This window comes from Anoplopoma fimbria, chromosome 20 (assembly GCF_027596085.1).
Source record: "Anoplopoma fimbria isolate UVic2021 breed Golden Eagle Sablefish chromosome 20, Afim_UVic_2022, whole genome shotgun sequence".
Lineage (NCBI taxonomy): Eukaryota > Metazoa > Chordata > Actinopteri > Perciformes > Anoplopomatidae > Anoplopoma > Anoplopoma fimbria.
In genome coordinates, this window is record NC_072468.1 from 5,445,155 (window position 1) to 5,466,419 (window position 21,265).

Below are 21,265 nucleotides of genomic sequence, written 5' to 3' on the forward strand. Positions count from 1 at the left end.
CTCCTCTAAGCCATTATTGTGCAGAAGTATTTGCATGGTGGTGAGAATTCAGTATGAATTCATCTAGTTTCATGAGCTATATTATGCTGAAAGAGGTGATGTGTTCTGTTGATTTGTGCTTTAACTCGCCAAAAACTACATAGAAGCATCATATTGCCCAAACAGTCATGACCATATGGTGCTCTGGTGGGAGCGAAATGCTGACTCGCTGCGTGATGCTCTTCAGTGGAGGATACCTTGTTTCACAATCACTCCTGGCCTCAGTGGGATGGGCAGCATTGGCATGGAGAGACGGAAGCTCCTGGTGATGCCAGAGGAAGTCTTGTCCTTCTCTCCGTGTGAGCTTTGTTGGCCCTATGTTTAGTTATTTAAAAAAAATAAAAACGGAGAAACACAGGGAGGTGGTTTACAGTGCTGGGGAGATGCTTACATAGGGGCTTGTGGCAGAGCAGCCTGAGCAACCTTGGAGATACAAGTCTCGTCCTTGTGATTTAGAGGCAGTGGAAGTGATTAATACTTACCATTTTAGTTGAGAAGGCCTTATTTGACTCGGACACAGCCGCTAAGGAATTAAACTCCTGTTTTTTCTTCTCTTCTTAAGGACATTCAGAATGCTGGCCTATTTGACTTGAGCAGCTTGAGGACAACATAAGCTGCAGCGTCGGTCAGAGCTTGAACCTACAGTAGGAAAGAGATGGGGAACACGGCAACCAAGTTCCGTAAGGCTCTCATCAATGGGGACGAGGTGCTGGCCTGCCAACTGTACGAGAGCAACCCACAGTTCAAGGAGGCTCTGGATCCTAACTCTACATACGGAGAGTCCTACCAGCATAACACTCCACTGCACTATGCTTCCCGGCACGCCATGGCCCGCCTACTCAGGTCAGGATATGGTCCAGATAAAAATCAAACCAACAAGCAAGCAAACAGACATAACGTACACATTCAGAGTAGCATATTTTTGGACTCACTGCTGTCAGTGGAGGGAAAATAGATATTTAAGTGTTGAGAGATGAGGGATTAATTTGTTGTGCTCTAGATTTTTTGATATGGTACAGTTATTTGTTCAATATTTTATTATTTGTATTTCTTATGCAGCACCCATTTAGATTTCAAATGTCCTTTGAGCACGTATCTTCGCACTCTGTTGCTGATCAGCTGGTCGCTTCTATTACTGTATTGCTGCATCGTACAATACGTATTTTCATGTTTCGTCTCTATACGTCTCTGTCCCATCTGTCTCTCCACATAGCCATCTGTTAGCAGCTCTCAGGAATGCAACATGCTGGGATGGAATAGGATGGGGCTCCAAGAGCTTCCCACCCCATAAGATACCAACCTTGCATGTGTTTGTCTTTACTTTAAAAAACACAGGTTTTTTTTTATTCTATCTTAGCAAGTTAAGTGGAAGCTGTATGGATATAGATATGATTCTGATGATTCTAGTTTCCACATGAAGCACAGTAAATCTGAGGCTCATAATTTACCTGCATTTGTATCTCTACTGTGTAGTTTTCTAGATTGTATTAAAAAAAATTGTGAGCTATACTACTTAAAATGCTGTAGAATATATAATGCAACTAAAACTAGAATTAATAAAGCATAACAGAAGTATTTGATGTTTGTTATTTCCACCTTTTTGGGGTTTGTCAGAGGATAAAATGGCTTTCGTGTTATTTGCTGTGTTGCCCAAAAAACATGCTAGGGGGCTACAAAAAGGCTTACAAAAACAAAACAAGAAAGGCCATAGTAGGTTACTTTATTGGCCAATGCAGAAATAAAAAGTGAACAAAAATATGTTAGCTTGGCATGAAAAGCCATATCTGGGCCAGTAAGCAAAAGTTTGAAATCAACTGTTATTCCTGTCTCTGTCTTATCATTTTAGGTCTTTCCTCTATAGCAAAGATGGGAATCCTAACAAGCGTAATGTGCACAATGAGACATCTCTGCACCTTCTCTGCATGGGGCCTCAGATCCTGACCTCAGAGGGGGCGCTGCAACCCCGGATCTCACGGCCATATGAAGACAAACAACGTCGGGCAGAATCCCTACAAGTCATCCTGGCATGGACCGGAGCAAAGCTGGACCAGGGAGAGTACGAAAGCGCTGATATCAATGCCACTGACAACAAGAAAAACACCTGCCTGCACTATGCTGCTGCCTCAGGCATGAAGACGTGTGTTGAGGTGAGATTCCAAAGTCGTGTGAATTATATATATTGGTATATATAGTATGGGTTAGTGTAGAATATTTTCATTTTAGGAATAGGTCAAAGGCACTGACAGGGAGCAATTTGAGTGGAATGAAAATAAAAGGGGCCAGAGTAACCCTCATTTTTTACACAAATTATGTTTCTGCCCTTTTCGTACTATGAACATTTGTAGAATAGTGGCTGATTTGTGGCGTGGTGCTGACATCCATCATATTAAGATTGATCAAACCGATTACTTGTGTATCTTGGGAGGATGTTGTGCAACACACCTTTATTAATCCCTGGGGCAGGATGCATCACATTCAAAAGTCACATTTATGAAACAAGCTATCGTTGTGTGTCTCTCAATGTCTAAAGTTTTAAAGACCTAGTTTTTGAAACAGATTTTGTTCCCATGATTCATAATAATGTCATCTTCCACTGTTAATGTTTTTTTTTGTTATTTGCACCACTTGCAAAACCAAATGTTTAGTTTGGGATACATGCAGGTCTGGTGCGATAGAAAGAGAGAAACCTACAAGGAACTTTGAAAATATGTGCAAAAGCAAAGTGGAAAATAACTAATTTAACAAATGTTTGGGAAGCTGAAATTACATATTCATACTTGACGGAACAAGTCACTCAATTTACTTAAAGTGGCTCAGCCCTGCCAATGGGGGAAAAACACTTATTTCAAAGTGCAATCCACGATAGGTCTTGAAACAGAAAGTGTTTAAGTAACATTCATGATCAGAGAATATATAAAAATAAGTGGAATACGCAATTTTGCCTTAATTGTGTAGCCTTTCCATCAGCTACTACCACAGAGTTACTGGTACCACTCCACTGTGTTTGTCATGTAAGGTGTTTCAAACTACACAAGCTATTAGTCCCCTGCGTATAGTTTATGCCCAATTATTCAAAGACAAATTTTCCTTTTGTTCCCATTTTTTTAGTTACTGGTGGAGAGAGAAGCAGACCTGTTTGCTGAGAACGAAGACCGCGAGACTCCATGTGACTGTGCAGAGAAGCAGCACCACAAGGAGTTGGCCCTGTGCCTGGAGTCGCAGATGGTCTTCTCTCTTGCCCCGGAGGCAGAGGGTATAGAGGCAGAGTACGCAGCCCTTGACCGAAGAGAGGTACAGAATAACATAACAAGAGGCAGAGGGTACACAGCTTTCGGTTTGTCACCTTCAACTGGTGTCACGTTACTAACATCAAACTTCTATCTAGTCCCTACCAAACTCCAAAAATCCAAAGACAGTTATCAGTTTTTGTCTATTTTATTGCTGTTTCAGATAAAACTCTTGCCATGGATTTCTTAACCGTGCCAAACCACATAGGGGTGTAAGAAATGAAAGCTCTACACTTATAGTGTGTAGGTCTGTAGTTTCCTCTTGGAACCAGGCCCTTTTTGTCTATAGTGCATTTTGGCTGAAATTCTGCTTGACAGGCCCCCACATCGTAGCTTTGGTTAGACACAAACACACACCCAAATTTGTCACACAAACAGCCTGACATAAGGCATGTGACTCCCATCACCATTACTCTGTTAGCTCAGTGGGCCTGGCTTAGTCAGGCATCAACAATTGTCTATATTTGATTTGCTTTTAATACTTCTACCTTCCTTTGCCCCATCTTTCTTTCTACTTCCACCCTCTTTCCTTCCCTTCCCCTCCCTCTCCCTCATACCGGGATCACACCCTCTGTTTCTCCCTCTGCTCTTTTTTTTTTTTTTTTTTTTTTTTTCTCTGCCAACCCGCCTTATTCTTTCTTCCTCAATACCTTCCTTCCTTCCCTCTTTGCTTAATCTCCCCTTGTCACTATCCTTCTTTCCTTCTCCTTTGCCCTTTCCTCTCCCTTGCCCTCCTCTGTAGATGTATGAAGGACTGCGGCCTCAGGATCTACGGAGGCTGAAGGACATGCTGATAGTGGAGACAGCCGACATGCTGCAGGCCCCTCTATTCACTGCAGAAGCACTGCTACGTGCCCATGGTACTATCAACCCCACACACACACACACACACACACACACACACACACACACACACACACACACACACACACACACACACACAGACAGACACAGGCACAGACACACACACGCACACACACACAGAGCTTAAAATGATTGGCACCGGCAGCAACCTGGTAGTCTGGTATACCATATATCTGCAACATCCCAGGTTTGATTCTGGCCAGGGACCATTGTTGCATGTCATATTCTCTTTTCTGTCTCCCCATCTACACTGTCACTATCTTAGAAAGGCAAAAAAGGTACTGGATATTAAAAATCAAGGCGATACACACATATGCTTTCAAAAATCCTGACCAGTTGTTTTACCTTGTATCCCTTGTTTCCACTTATAGCATTAACAAAGCATATTTTGCTGTTTACTTAAAGAAAACATTTGTTTGTAAATGCGTCTTATACTTTATTTGTATTGGGATAGCAGGGGCTGTATATCTCATATAAACTCCATGCTACACTCCAGTGCTTTCCTTGCAGTGAAAGGGGCAAGATGAGAACAGCCTTTGTTATCTAAAAGAATTTCACTTGTATTGCTCTCAGTGGAGAGTGTTATTGTCACATGCTCTGAATGCTAGTTTAGTGGGCTTGTCCTTTCCTCCAAATATGTGAAAACACTGGTACTAAAATAGGGTACTTACACAGTTGACATTTACCATAAAGAACATTGTCCACAGCAGAGACTCAGGCTTTTCATACGTATAACAACACAAAGGTCTCGTTTATTGTTTTGCAAACATTGGTTTGGAATACCATTCAAGACTTTGTTTTCTTCCTGTCTGTGCTTACGAGATATACAAGTGTGCAGTGGAATGCTGCCTGTTTGAGCTACATCATACAACAGTGCAAGTATATACACTTGTTAGCATTTCTTTTTTACTTATACTTTTAAATAGACACTAAATAGGTAGCTTCATTTTTGTCAGTCACAAATAAGTAATGGCATGCTGACATTGAGGTTCTTAAGCTGATGTTAGAGTAAAAGTAAAGTGTTAGTAAAGCAGAGCAATCATTTATATTAATGGTTTGCTTCAAGCAGACAGTTTGTCTTTGCAGAGTAGATTTAACGCCCCAGGAGGAATATAGAGTATGAGATTAAAGTCTCATACTTTGAGTGACACCGGGTGTAAAATTTAAGGTGCCTTATTAAATCTATTGGTGGGTGAAGTAATGGTAGCTTGAGGTAAAAGCCAAGTTAAACATTATGTACACATCAACACCGGTCAGTTCTTATGAAATTCAGTACAAATGATCCTGTCCAGTCAGTATCAAGTCATCAAATCGCTATACCTAAAGACACATGCATCCAGGAGACATTATCTTACCAGTAGGCTAAATAAGTGAAATCCTTTTCAGGGAATTCATTTCATTTTGCAACATTCATCATGCACCAAGACATTTTTACTGAGTTGCTCCTCTTGTAATTTAGGTTTAGCCAACTACTGAGTAACAGTGTCACAGTTTTGATTTGCAGCCTCTAGCTTCACTTAACCCAGCTAAGATAACGTGTATGAAGAGCTTCAAATGTTTAAAACAAAGTTATTTCATTAGAAGCCTTGGAAAAGCATTACCCCACTTAATTTTAATTTGGCTCAGATTATTTTAGTGGAGGACTTGAAAGATGTGTCACAGTTTTGGGTTATATTCAGTCTTTAAATACCCTGTTCTCTGATTCAGTTGGCTCAGTGGATGGCTGTTGAGCTCTGTGTGCTACATATTAGACATACTTTTGGGAGATTAGAAGGGTGACTGACCCCAGCTTATTGCTATATTTATTCACCTCTAGCATGAGATTTCTGTCTGTCTGTCTGTTTAATGGGGGTGGAACATTTCAGAATTTTTGTTTATTTCAAGGAGAAGGATTTTTGCACTTATTTCTCATTATTTCCTTGTAGAAACTTTAACATTTCCATATTAGCCTTCTTTTAGTTTTCTTATCATAATTCTTGGTGTTTTCCTGCTGAGCTGCCAGCCTGTCGATCGGTCTGTGCTTTGGATAATTTGTATTTCACAACTAAGTTTTTGATATTTAAGACTGAATGTGAAGACTTTTAATTTCAGACTCCATTTAATGACCATAGGTTGGAAGATAGAGTCATACTCATTGATGAGTTTTAATTAAATGGAGATGGGGGAAATTGTTGCAGTATTCATTATCTAAACGAGGCCATTTAGAGTCTGAGGCTGATAAAGACCTAATTGCACAGTTGACCGGGTCATGCTCCTTATTTTAGGAGGGGATTTTCTTTTTAGCAGATAAAATTTGGTCTCAGGCACAGTCCACAAGTCATTCAATATTTATACTGAAAAGTTCTCCAACCTGTTCTTGTGCTGATGGGAGACAGAACAGCGATTCTAAAACAGAAAACCAGATGGCAGCAGGTCTATGTTGTTGTGTTTGAAAGGCTTAGGTGGTAGTGCTGCCACTGGAGAGGGATTTGTGTGGGCTTTAGTGGATTCAGTGTTGCACTTACAAACTCTTACAAACATAAGACTTTTGTGTTAAATTTTGTGTTTATGAAATGAGAACAGGTCTTGTTCTATCAGGTTGAATGGGAATTATCTCATACGCTGCCTTTCATGTTTATCCATGTGTGCATTCCTACAAAATACAAAATACACTAAGCTTTGGTTTTTGTTCTTGTGATTTACTCAGTGATTCTAGATGAGATGCTTTGTGTGAATTGGTCCCGTCTGTTTGCCTGTCACATGGTTTAAAAAGTCGATGTTGTCGTTAAAAATAACATGTTAGAATATTTCATTTCTCTACAAAGCCAACTCAATTGGTCATTTTGGCCTTTTACCACATTTCCCTTTTTCCCCATTTTCTTTTTGACTGTCTTTCAAACTTTATTTATGCCTCATTGCCATATGCCTATAACAAAACCATTAGGTTTCTCATGTACTTTGATTAGACCCTGTTCTTCTCTGGTTTTATTTTTATTTCTCTCTTTAATTATGTCTTTGCTTTTTTGCTTCAGATTGGGACAGAGAGAAGCTCCTAGAGGCCTGGATGAGCAATGCGGGGGAATGCTGCCAGCGCTCGGGTGTACAGATGCCCAACCCGCCTCCAAGTGGTTACAATGCCTGGGACACGTTGCCCTCACCCCGGACGCCACGCACCACCCGCTCCTCCATCACTTCCCCAGACCAAATCAGCCTCATGCCTGCGGAAGAGGAGTCCTCTCTGGTGAGAGATGTCTGCAGCTTCCCTTTCACCAAAAATTAGTGACACAGTTGTCATCAAATTCCTTTTTACTTTTGATAAATAAAAGGTTTACAAGCAAAAACTTTCAATAGCTGCGACCACGCTGCTGAAACCAGTGATACCTCCCAAAAGTGTCTACTAGAAATAGATCATAAGTTATGAAAGAGGGTGGGGCTTAAGTATAGAAGGCAGTGCTAACCCACGGCATTGAAACAGGAACTCTCTGCTGAGTGCAAGGATCAGGCAGAAACCTCCTGTTCTGCAGAGTGATGCCAATGCGAAGAAAACTTCCATTCTCTCTACTGATCAGTAGTGGGCGTCTCCTCCTTCTCACTGCCCACCTTAAAGCATACTCCTTTTAAAGATGAGTGAGCTTTAGGGCTGGCTTACTGTGATGGACAGGTCGCTGCTGCTGCCAGAGCCGTATACAGCGTCTCTACGTTACTCCTCCTCATTCCAAATATGGTAACTACCGTTTATCGGTTGCAAAAATACCAACATGGTGACGGCCGTAATCCAAAATGGCAATGGCAAAATCGCTGAACTCAAAGCTTCAAAACCATTGGGTGACGTCACAATGGCGACGTTCACTTCTTATATACAGTCTATGGCAAGGATGCATCTCACAGGGTCTATGACAAATGGTTTATGACAGCCTGCTAGGGCGAAAGCTGTGGCCGCAAAAGGAAGGGGATATTTTTGTGACCGACCGACAGGGTGAGCTATAGAGCTGCTGGTCGCAGCTAAAAAGTTTAGGAGAACTTTAATTGGAGTTGCAGATGCGGTAAATGAGAACACCATTTTAGTGAATTCTATCATTTAACTGTACTTCTCAGTGAAGAGCCATAAGATTAAATGAAACCACCACACAAGTAGCCTGAGGGAGCAGCAGGTTTTCCTGGCCAAGAAGCTCCTACAGCAGCAAAGTATAAAGCTAGCATAGAAGCGCACAGAATAGCAGTAACTGGCAGTGTACCCATAGTAACTCTAGACAAGTGTTCATTTAAATTGAGTCCCTACGGTGTCCTGAAGTGTTTCTGCTGAATTCTTTAAAATTTCACAGCCCCACCTGTCTTTCTGCCTAATGTTGCTTTATTTCCCAGCATTATATTGCAAGCAATCATTAGTATTCATGCCAGTGGTCTCACCCACAAACATACAGGCAGGACTTCCTCTACTCCTAGGAGAACAAAGGGGTTTGTTAATTATGGTGTAAGCTCTGAACATGAGAGAATATTGTAATACTTTTAAAATAATGTTATTAGTGTTTAAAGTTTGTCTGTCGATGGGCCAATAAAAATAGGTAATAAGAGTATTCCATAGCGACAAGCTGCTTCTGTGTCGAGCATGATGGAATTCGTAATCAAATTGTAGAGACCCCCAGATGTTGTGTGGAACTGTCATGCTGTCTGCTTATTGATTTCACTCTACAGCTAACATAAACGGGTATCAAGCACTGCTGTCAAAGTCAAATTTAAGCACCTTGCAAGTTTACAAAGATAAAACAAGTATTTCGTGAGCTTGCAATAACCACAGCTCATAGACATGCAAGTTTGCTCTTAAAAATGGGTATTTTCCACAGCTGTGCTACTTAATGTGCCCATCTACAAGAACATTATTGAGCCTTATTGACCCACTGCTGCAAGAGGGTCGGCACACCCCCTGTTTAATTGCCCTCCCATCATCCTGATCTGCGGTTTCCTTATAATTATCAAACATGCTTGACATTTTCCTCAACAGCCTACTTTGTAAACAGTTGTCAAGAAGGAAATGATGTCAAGTAAGGGGAGATGTCCTTTTTGCTGTTGGCAATTTGTCTGGTTCGACCACTTACTATAGAAAGTCACTGAAGGTATCAAGTGTGTTTGATAACAAGCAGTGCAAGGCAAAGTGGCTTTCATGTCTTCTAACTGGTGCTTGGCCTAACGATATGTGTCAAAATTTCATTTATCAGTTTATTCCTGTAGTTTTATGGTGTAAAATCAGTCAGGATAAGGCATTTAGATTTTCAACATGCTAAATGTGAGCAAAATTATTCATTCCTGTTGTGATGTGTTTACAGTGAATACTGCTATTTGTGTTGTACTAATAAATTAGAACTTAACTGTAAGCATAAATGGGGCATTTCCCCTTCCATTTTATGTATTTGAGAATTTATGTACACAGTGATGATGGAAAGCTGATCTTTTTAAAAACACCCTGGGTGTTTTTGACGTTTTTTGACAGCTGACATTGGTTACCAGGGACTTTCAAGCTTTTTGAAATAAGAATTGCTACCTGTGGGGAAAACCATACAATCTTTTTGGATGAATAACGATTAGTGTTTCAGAACTGAACTGTTGATAGATGGTAGCTGAAGCGGACATCATTGATTTATCAATTACTTCATGAGAAATGATTGGTTGCGTTTGGCTGACAGTATCTTTTGTTGGGACTTTGTGCCTAGAACTGCACTGTGCCAATCTAATGGGTCTGCTCAAGGGCCCGTTTAAAGGTTACAGTTGATTATATCGCATTCTGCTCTCTCACAAATCAATACTTACATTGTTGAAGCACACTGCCTCCTTTATGTCTTTTGTTAGGGTCCTGCTCTCACTGTAACAAGGCCTGTGTGTGGGGACTGTGTGTGTTTGTCCCTGTTTGTGTCTCAAGTTTCTGTGGACGTGAGAAAATACATCTTATGACAGAACAGTAATCCTTGAAACAAACGCTAATGAGAGACCATCATCCAGGCCGTGGTTGGCTTTTCAGGCTTTCAGGTTTTCTTTATAACAAATCAAGAACTACCACTGTGTGTGGTTTGCGCATGACATCAGCTAGTAACGGTGTGGTTTTCCTGTACTATTCATCACATTAAATATTAAAACTAGGCCACATTTTGAGAAAATGACCAAGGCAGCTTATTCTCAAGTTTGTTGAATTTCAGGCAAAAACCTATCACTGACTCGAAGGCTGTGTGCATTTTATTTCAAAGGGTGATGTAATAACATATGAATTGTACTGGATATTAAATTGCACTACAGAGTTTTAAGTATTACTCAGAAAATAATCTTTTTATGGTAGACTACTTTTTTTTATCTAGACTGAAACTAATTGCACTGTGGCCCTAAAGACAGATTTTCTTTTTTATCACAGTGTGGCATCTGTATGTCTTCCATTTCCGTCTTCGAGGAACCTGTTGACATGTCCTGTGGCCATGAGTTCTGCAGAGCATGCTGGGAAGGGTAAGTCGTATTTAGGTTTGGCCTGTGGATTCTGCAGACTCAGGATGTACCTGTTTTTCAGTGTAAACCTCATTGCTATCTGCAATGTACGTATTCTTCCCCAGGTTTCTTAATCTAAAGATCCAGGAGGGTGAAGCCCACAACATCTTCTGCCCGGCCTTTGACTGCTACCAGCTAGTGCCTGTGGAAGTAATAGAGAGCGTGGTGTCTAGAGAGATGGATAAGCGCTACCTACAGTTTGACATCAAGGTAACAAGATGAAAAAACAGACGTGCACTATACACATTACACCTAATATTGAAATGATAACACCCTCAGGGATAAACACATGACTCCTGCAGTTCAATTTCAATGTAAATAACCCAGGTGACTGACATGGTAAGTCACAGAGTTAATCAGAGGAGAGAGAAATTCTTGGATTTGAAAGGTAAGCGGTATACATGTTTTTATCAGCGTGATTCATGATCTTTTCAGATTTTGAAGCCCTTTAAAAGTAAATTAACACCAAGCATAAAAAAAAGATTGTTACATCGATTTCCTCTGGCTGACATTTTCTAATCTGTAACATATAATATTGTGTGGAAATGAGTGTAATACGGTAACCCTCACTGAAAATACCTTTTATCTACTTTCTTCTGTTGACAGGCATTTGTGGAGAACAATCCAGCAATCCGCTGGTGTCCTGTGGCAGGGTGTGAAAGGGCAGTAAGACTGAGCACCCAGGGCCCAGGGACCTCCAACTCAGACTCTCTTAGCTTTCCCCTCCTTCGGGCTCCAGCCGTAGATTGTGGCAAAGGCCACCTCTTCTGCTGGTTAGTGATCAGTACCACACCTTGTGAAAATAAAAACATTTCTGTAGTCATTTGTTTAAAAGTTATTGCAAGAATATTCTTAGAATAGTGTATATACTGTATACATAAATATATGTAACATTAATGGACATTATTGTGAAGCAAATAACATGTTTTGATCCATTAGAAGTCATATAGGCCGTTTACTACAATATACATTTATTGTGTCTGACAGAAAAGCATCAGTAACATTAGAAGTGTGTTTCTCTATATATGTGTATGATTATGTTGAATTTGTTGCCATTCATTTGCATACATTGCATGCATTCCCCGGTCTTTTACTGTGAAAAAGAAAAAGTTAAAATTTACCTAGAGTCATCTTGAGTTGAGTGTGCAGTCAGACCCAGTAACTAGGAAAGACTGGCTGTTTTAGGGAGCCACCAAAGAATCCAATGGCCTCTCCATCAGAAAGCTCTGAAGCTCTGTGGGGAACCATCTCTCCAAAAACAGCTCTGCATCGATCCTCTCTTAACAATACAGTGGCCAGATAGAAGCCAATCCAGAGTAAAAGGTGTAACACAGCATGTCAGGAGTTTAAGATTGAGTATGACAAAAAAAAGATTTCCTGGTGAAAACCAGCCATCACTCATAATCTGGCTAATGACAGTCTTAATGATAAACTAAGCTAAAGTCCTACCAATTCAAGCTTTGTACTTAACGTACAGACATGAGATTGACATTGATATTATGCTTATTAAGTGTATTTCCCAAAATATTGAACTACTCCTTTAACTTGTGATAAATTAACACATATTTTGTTAAAATGTAAAACCGTTTTTCCATCTTGGAATATGTGTACAGATGGAGGACACAAAATAATTGAATCTGCTTTAAGTCTTTCACAACAAAATTCCAACATCTCTGGTGTATGTATGAGTTTTGTCTGTAGGGTTTCCATATATTTTCTGTGTACACATATTTTTAACTACTTGCTATCTCCCTTTGTGTGATAGCTTGGCAACATTCCCAAGGGCAGAAGGCCCTGATGCTGTGTAGTCCTCCACCTTCTGTCCTCTGTATTATATCATCATCATAACTATCATGACCTCCACCCCAACTAATACTACCCATCTCACTGCACCTCACCTCACTATATGGTTCGTGAAAGTGGCCGTCAGGTTCGCTTGTGTTGTTTACTCAAAAGTGCAGTTGACTTGATTGATTTGGTAATGAAACACGATGTAACACAGGTCCAACTTTAAGAGTTCCCTTGACACGAGAAAGGCAATTGGTTGAAAAACAGATATGGCCAATTGATGGTGGTTGACAGCAGTATGTGTTTGGTGTGTTCATGTGGGTCAGAATGTGTTCCTTTTAATTGATCTCTTTAGCCCTCTGCATCACCTTAATCTGTCTGCGTATATATTCCAGGGAGTGTCAAGGCGAGGCCCATGAGCCCTGTGACTGTGATACCTGGAAGTTGTGGCTACAGAAAGTCAATGAGATGAGACCTGAGGAATGTGAGTATTGACATGAATGTACTTATTTTTGTTTTGGGGTACGTTTCAGACATACAGCTGAATTTACAAACTGCACAGCATTCTGCCTTTAGGCTTTAAAAAGGATTGTGTGCTGTTTGAACAGACATAATGCAAAATGATTTAAAGTAGTCTATGCAGTTTTATTTTATTTGTTCAAACACCACCTGACTAAGTCAAATTAAACCAGTAGAATTGTGTTAAGCTACCTGGTGGTAAAGTGCCAGTCCCTTTACTTGCCCAGATTTTTTTGGGCTGCAGTCAAGTGATTGATTTGGAGCTAAATTGCCTGGAACTCAACCACAGTAATTAGAAACAGCTTAACGCTCAGCCAATTAAAATCCATCATGTTGATGATAAATTATTAAGTAAAACGAACAACCCACTCCTTTAGAGTATGCAATGTTTTGAGGCAGTAATTGGACGGTGGGATATCTAATAGATGATTTAAGATGGCCCAAGTCGCTCCAAAGTGCCACTTCCTTGATGTGACTGTTACAGATAAAAGCAATTATTTAGCTTTGGAACTATCTTCCCCTTCGATTTCCCCAGATTCAGTTTTATCTTGGCATTTCAAACGGCACATCAGAGGTGCTTTGATAATAGCCAATTATTCTGTTTGTGTGTGTGTGTGTGTGTGTGTGTGTGTGTGTGGGTGTGGGAGGGGGTGCACGACCATCTTGGGAGATGTATATAAAAATATAGGCAATACACATTAGTCAGGCAGGACAATTTCCCACTCAGTGCAGTGGTCTGCTTAGAAGCTGTGGTAATAGTCATTCTCATTATGTCTCATTATGCCTTTATTTGTTCTGTTTACCCCCCCCCCCCCCTCCTCCCAACGAAGTGGCTGGTGTGAGCGAAGCTTACGAGGATGCAGCCAACTGCTTGTGGTTGCTCTCTAACTCCAAATCCTGCGCCAATTGCAAGTCACCAATACAGAAAAACGAGGGCTGCAACCACATGCAGTGTGCTAAGGTGAGTCAGGGTGGGAGGTTTCACATACCTATCTTACTATTGCGGGATGTAATTAGCTGTCTGTTTCATCTCAGAGGCTATTCTGGCCAGTATGTCATCAGTTGGTAATGAGTAGACTGATCTGTGATTGGGAAAGCGATACAGCGTACTGTACACATTTTTTGTTGTTTAATTTAATTTAAACAAATAAAATGCTGCTAAGAATCAAATTTGAATCGGAAAACATTTTGGCAGAATTACAGACACATTTTAAACTTTGTGGTCTAAATGTTGCAGGTGGTGTCTCATAATGTCCGAAAAAGTAGGGAGTTGAGCAAATGAGGGAGGAGAGTGGGATTGACAGAATACGTCTGGTGTCAGGATAAAGAGTCGAGTGGGACTTGATTGGAGCATGTTGTTTTAAATCAGCTTTAACAGACGTTTAGGTGGGAGCATCATAAGGGAAATTTGTTTAACATGAGAAAGGAAGTGGAAGGCTCAGTAACTGCACTCAAATCATTTTAGAAGCACACATTTGGTCAACTGAGAAATTCAGTGAAAATCTGCTACGGTATTAAACAGATACTTAATGAAAGCCGAAGATTTAAAGTAGTGCTTCAAAATATATTTTCCTTCAGGGCAGGTTTTTCTGCATTCAAGCGCGATTAGAATTATACGCCTTATTTAACTTTGATATATTTCATAAAACAAATGTACTTTTGGGCAAGTCTTTGTCGCTCATTACGCGAGAATTTAGTGTCTGTTATTTTTTTACAATAGTGTGTCAGGTTATTATAATTAATACCTCTGACTCATCTAGTATTTATGATTAAATCATTGAGTATAAAACAGTTGATGTGTTACATTGCTGACGGCATTATTCCCTATGGTGAAGGTAATTGTAGCAATGGTGTTGTAATATAATTATGAAGGTGAATAAGAGTTATTACATTCAAGCTGCTATCAGCAAAGTTTAGCTATTGTCAAAGATTATTTTACAAGTGGCAGCTTAAGATACTGTCATGCTCACAAACAATCCATAATCCATCTAGGAAGGCCTGTAGTTATCCAGCAGTTTCTGTCTCACTTAGATGGACGAGAGAGTGACTACAGAGGTGACTGAGGCAAAAAAGACACTAGGTCAGAGTGTGTGAGACTGATAATCACACAGGCTGCCTTACTGTATCTCTGTTACTACCACTGTCGCCGGAGGGAAGGCCATGAAAGTCACACAGTGCATTCTTACAGCCAGGCTCCTTTTGTCTCTGTGACAGCCCTCTCACTGTCTCCATCCCGGCTAAAGAGGCTGACTAGAGATGGAGATTAGTTTGAGAGAAATAGAGCAGCTCTCACAAGCCGAGAGGCCACGGAGGGCTCAGCCTTTTGACCTGTTATTACCTGGCAAGAAATGGCTTTGCCCCTGTTGCTTGGAAACACGGGACTCGGTGTCGCAAAGGAACATTTCTTTGTCTTTTCACTGCCATTTCTTTCCCTCCGGTCTGGCTGACCACTTTATTTCTCACCGTTTCACAAACCATCTTTTTGTGTCTCTCTGGCCTTCCATCAAACCTCCTCACACTCTTTTATTTAGTATTGATTTTTCTGAAGTGTCATGTTAGCATGGTGTTTCCAGGACAACAGGGGGCTCTGCCTTTAGGGTTGAGTTTTGCTCTGGCTAACTTTTCACCTATAGGAGTACTTGTGGCATGGGGAAAGAAATCACTTACACCTAAAGAGGATGCAGATTGGAGGGGCTGCAGTGTTTTGTAGTTTTACAAAACCCAATGGGACTTGCAAGCTCAAATATGTCTGAGTGCCTTTTAGTGGCAGCAGGCTACGAGGATTCATCACTAAGTTAAAACAAATGCCTGGGTCCATTAAACTCTGCCATTTGTAAAGGGAAAAAAACAGATGGGAAGAAGACTGAGACAGAAACAGCTCAGAGACAAGTAAGTAGATCCTGAGTTCTAGGTTTAGGGACTCTGAAAGATATCATTCACCCTTAAATATTATTCAGATTTTGAGAGCAGGAAAAAGGATATAAAACCAGATTTTTAAAAAGACATGGCATTGTCAAAGATATTTTTAGTTTTCATATCCTCAGAGGTCCATCCTTGATAATTTTGTGAGTTACACATCAGCGGAGTTATGAAATCTTTTAACTTTAGGGGAGATTAATCAGGTGAAAATGAACATCAACCAATTGTGTGTGTAATCAATTCAAGAAAAATGTATATCTGGACTATTATTGGTATTTGGCTATCATGTTTTTGATGTGAAGGTTGACCAGAACAGATATTCTAATATTTCCTTTCTCTCCTTGTAGTGTAAGTATGACTTCTGTTGGATCTGTCTGGAGGAGTGGAAGAAGCACAGCTCATCAACAGGAGGCTACTATCGTTGTACTCGCTACGAAGTCATCCAGCAGGTGGAGGAGCAGTCAAAGGAGATGACTGAAGAGGTAAAAACACACATTAGAGATGGTCCTGCTACAAAATATAGAAGCAGAGTGACTCGAGTTGATTAACATCACATTCATCATCCGCAGCTAACTTAACTGTCACATTTCCAAAATGTGAATTAGCAGCAGACAGTACGGACCAGACAAGATTGTACTAGGAGAGCCCCCTTTTATTATGTCCACAGATAATGAAATATGCTGGAGGGAGAAGGACCTTGGCTGTTCTACATTATATTTTAGTTCTAAATTTTGAAAAGTACTCCAGAGATGCGTCGCTCAGTCCTCCTCTCTGACCTTGTCTCAGTCCTGACAGTTTTGCTACTATAATGCATAAAGTTGTCAGTTTGTGTTTGACTGGTTGATTGACGCATATTTTTGCAGGTTTGGCGGTGCGGATTGGCTCTTATAACGGGTGGGGGGGGCTGCGGTTATTAAAAAAACGTGACCTGCGTATCACAGCTTGAATGGCTTTGAGTGTTAACATATTAGCACATGCATATTTCAATATGTTTGGTCTAATATATTGCCTTCATTTCTTTGAGAAAAAAATTGCTTCCACTTGCAACAGCTTCAACGGATCATTCTATTTTCAGAAATCATACCAATATGGGCAGGTGCGGGCTGGTCGGTCTGTTATCATTTAAGTATAAATAATAAGGGCTGAAAATAATTTAATATGCTGCAAATAGCTTTTAATTATTTATAATTTGTTTAGGTAGAGTGCACCATGACAGGTAAAGTTAATCTAAACATAACGTACAGATTGTTTCCCCCATCAATAGAGAAGTGAGTCTTTGTTTGCCTCTTGATTAGAGTAATTTACCATTAACCTGTCAACGATTAAAATGCGCGATTCTGGATAAATCTCAATGAATCCCATTCATCTCAATTTTCTATAATACTGCACATTGCTACTTTTTAATTAATTAATGCAATAAGTCAAAAAAAAATCTGAACTCCCTTTTGTTTAGAAAGTGCTTTCAAAACTCTGACTACAACAGCCTATAATAAAAAAGCTGCATCTTTTCAATACCAGTATCTGTGTGATCCACCTCAGTCCATAAAGGCTACAAAACAAAACTCCTCTGCAGTGTGCCTTCAAAAAGTAAGGTTTTCACATAGCAGCTTTAACACAGGGCAATTCCTGAATCCATGTGGCTTTACAACACATGAATTGGCTTAGCAGCTAACAGAGTTTTCCTTACTCATAGCTCTTCTACTCTTAAATCTTTTAAGTCACCGTATCTCCCGACTGTCAAAGCATTTACAAAGCTCCGCCCTTGGTGAAACACAGAGATCAGAGGAGAGAAACTAGCGCGACAGACAGAAAAGGAAAGTAAAACGCAGTTAAGACTCACACTGAACTGGAATGAAACCAAATTCATTATGTTCCATCACTCGATTGATGCAGAATTGTTCACATCGCCCTGGCAATGCATCTTTTTTAGAAAATCTTGGTCGTATTTCGACCGACAAAGATAATCTTGGTTGATTACAGCCCTACACAGCAGTACATTGCTCCTGTAGGTTACACACTGACTAGGAATAAGTACCTCATACAACTCCACTTCAAAAACTCTTGAACTATCCCTTTAATACAAACATTGTTTCTCAGTCGTAACTTTCACAAGCTATATGTCAAGATTCTTGACCATGGAGCCATCCACAAGTCAGCCCACCTTCACCTAAGTTGAAAGGCAGTTCATTCTCAGTCTTCACTAGCATTCCTCCCAATTATAAGTACTTATTTCACCCGTGGCACTCCTCACCTACTTTGACTGCTCTCAACCAGAGTATCTACTCTTTCCTCTGTGAGGGGGAACAACATGCTCATGTGTTTATTGAGTGTGACTGGTGTCTCATCACGGTTTTGCAGGCAGAAAAGAAGCACAAGGGCTTTCAGGAACTCGACCGTTTTATGCACTACTACACACGCTTCAAGAACCATGAGCACAGCTATCAGGTAAGCAGGCCGGGCTTTGCCTTTTAATGATGTCCGCTTTGTATAATGTACAAACAGTCATGTAGTGGTTGAGGCAGTGGGAACTTGTCTTCTATTGTGCTGGCACATGGTCGCATAGGTCGGCATACTCACTAATGCAATATAATGTAAAACATTTAAAGTATGGTAATTCTGTATTTAGTGCATTAACAATTTTACTGGCGTTTGTCCTGCTTTTTCAGGGATTGTTGTGACGGAAATAATTAATTTATTGACAATTTGTTCAGCTTCATATAGTGGCATTCTCTTCACTGTTTGGTTCGGCAGTCTTCTCAAGATATTTTTACCTTAAAACCTAACGTCTTCTGTCTTCCTCACAATAGCTGGAGCAGCGCCTGTTAAAAACAGCCAAAGAGAAGATGGAGCAGCTCAGTAGAGCCCTGAGTGGAAGTGAGTGTGCTGTCTGCCATAACACTGTCAGTCTTTATTACACATTTAGACACATCTTAATCTAGTCCTCTGATACTGAGCGTTTGGAAGTAGGCAGACACAAAGGTGTTATATTAATGTATTAACGGCACAACAATGGCCATAGTTATTATTCAGCAGGCACGTCTAACTTACAAGAAAGCGGTGCTTTGTGAAGAAGCTTTGTCTAGAGTTCTTAAAACCCCCATCGAAATTACCTCACTGGGTGCAGGAAGAACAGCAGATTTTGCAGCTGCACCCCACAGACACAGAGAACCTCGGTAAGAACTGTAGGCGGTTGTCACACTAGATTTCCCTATTAGATAGAGATAAGGTTGCAATACCTTAATTAGTACAACAGAGCTGTTCTTTCATATGCTTTGTCTCAGGATTTCTCATCATATGTACTGATCTGCTTAAATGTGTAGGTAATTTAGTCTGGAATAAGGGATACACTCTACTAAAGCAGATACACATTTTTTTAATCTTACTCTCTACTTCTCTTCTCCAGGGGAAAGAGGCCCACCGGACACTACATTCATTGAAGATGCGGTCCTGGAACTACTAAAGACTCGCCGCATCCTGAAGTGCTCTTATCCTTACGGATTCTTTCTGGAGCCCAAAAGCACAAAGAAAGAGATCTACGAGCTTATGCAGGTTTCAGTACTTATTAAGAAAAAAAGACAAATGTTCACAGCAGCCGGTTTTATATGGGCCATTAGAGATTTGAGACTAAAGCTTTCTACCACATGATCTTCACAATCTGCTCCAGTTATAACTGCCCATCTCAGCTTTTAGTTAAAGATCTAGCATTATATAATTTATGATTGCCGGCTAAGACAAGGAAAGTACTTACCGGCTATCTTTAATATTGTGGCCTTTTAAATACTGTAAAATGAATGAGCAAGGCACTGATAGGTCTAACAGTAGTCTCTTAAAGGCTTGGAAAACTAATACATTTTTAACGATACATACACAGTAGCCCTAAAAATAGTTCACTTGTAGCTCCACTCCTGATGTCACTTTGTCCTTGAACACTACAGTTTGGGAACAGATTATGAAGTTATACTGGAAATGGTGTTTTCACAAACTACTAAAATCAACCACTCACATCCTTTCCAAAAAATCCAGCCACCTGTCTTTGTGTCCTCAGACCGACTTGGAGATGGTGACTGAGGACCTGGCACAAAAGGTTAACCGGCCTTATCTACGGACGCCGCGCCACAAAATCATCCGTGCAGCATGTCTTGTTCAGCAGAAGAGGCAGGAGTTTCTGGCCTCAGTAGCCAGGGGAGTGGCCCCAAACGACTCTCCTGAGGCCCCCAGGCGCAGGTAATATCCAGACATGCAGCTCGATAAACGTGTCTAATTTTTACAAAGAAAAACGGTGCTGTAATATAACTGAACTGCAGTTTCAAATAATCAAAAGTGACTAATTAGCAACGAAAATTCAGCAATTAATCATAATCTTATAATGACTAAATCTTCCCTCTGTCTCTTTGCTCACTTGCAGTTTTGCTGGCGGAACGTGGGACTGGGAGTATTTAGGCTTTGCATCACCTGAGGTAAAATAATCTCCATTTGATTTCAATTAGTTAAAAGGACATCTGTGCTGTTTGAACAAAATGTGTGTGTGTGACTTTTGACAAGCTTAATCACAGCCTGACAGAATTTTTACACAGATGTGTATTTTTGTATTTGGTATTTAATTTTTCAAATAACACACAGATGTATCATGACACTAGATGAATTTTACAGAAACAAAATATTTATTGCACTTCAACATGTTAAAGTGAAAAAAACTGTTGAAATCCAACACTGTAAAATAAACATCAAATCAGTTTAAATCCAATTAAGACTTTTTCCATCAAGATTTGGCATGAATAAACCAGACTCAATATCTTTAATACCACCACAGCAAGCAGCCAAATAAATGAATTAAACCCTACAAAAGATGCACTTACATTATATGCGTAGCTATTATCAGCAATCACATCCATGTTTGATGCTGAAAGTGGCTAATCAGAGTGCTTGAGAAAGATCCCTTGATTTGCGCTTGGCTTGAGGCAGGGATTCAGGCACTTCTCTGTTAATATCACACTTAATCAGGTTTAATGAATTGCAAAAAAACATGATTATAATGTAATCAAATTATGATGCAGCCCTACATTGTACGCTTTTTTAATAAAGTCGGTATGTATATCTAAATCTTCTTTAATTCAGCTGGTTTAACTTTGGCTGTGCAACAGCACTGCCAAACCACGGTGACCCAAAGAATACCGTGTTGTTGAACACACTGGAGCGAGCCAGATGGTTCAGTGTTCCCCGGTGCACCCAGTTGGAATGATTGAAAGAGGAGCACTCTGGCAAACACCTTAGCAGGTTGCTCCCGATCATTGCGCATTAGTAACAGGCGATTGTAGTTAACTTTTACAGTCATAAAACTGTCAGCCACA

The 21,265-nt window shown here is 40.3% G+C and overlaps 1 protein-coding gene across 1 annotated transcript in view; it reads left to right on the forward strand.

Annotated features, from left to right (window-relative positions):
• The window catches only part of LOC129109396 (ankyrin repeat and IBR domain-containing protein 1-like), a 29,887-nt gene that overhangs the window by 2,560 nt on the left and 6,062 nt on the right, over positions 1–21,265 (forward strand). Inside the window, exons 2-17 of the mRNA XM_054621460.1 lie at positions 602–882; positions 1,886–2,186; positions 3,148–3,330; positions 4,069–4,186; positions 7,202–7,410; positions 10,564–10,652; positions 10,757–10,901; positions 11,298–11,464; positions 12,875–12,963; positions 13,829–13,959; positions 16,265–16,399; positions 18,276–18,362; positions 18,725–18,791; positions 19,321–19,466; positions 19,963–20,141; positions 20,323–20,374. Of these exons, the coding sequence (XP_054477435.1) occupies positions 695–882; positions 1,886–2,186; positions 3,148–3,330; positions 4,069–4,186; positions 7,202–7,410; positions 10,564–10,652; positions 10,757–10,901; positions 11,298–11,464; positions 12,875–12,963; positions 13,829–13,959; positions 16,265–16,399; positions 18,276–18,362; positions 18,725–18,791; positions 19,321–19,466; positions 19,963–20,141; positions 20,323–20,374 (2,286 nt within the window). The 5' untranslated portion in view covers positions 602–694. The remainder of the gene's footprint in view (positions 1–601; positions 883–1,885; positions 2,187–3,147; positions 3,331–4,068; positions 4,187–7,201; positions 7,411–10,563; positions 10,653–10,756; positions 10,902–11,297; positions 11,465–12,874; positions 12,964–13,828; positions 13,960–16,264; positions 16,400–18,275; positions 18,363–18,724; positions 18,792–19,320; positions 19,467–19,962; positions 20,142–20,322; positions 20,375–21,265) is intronic.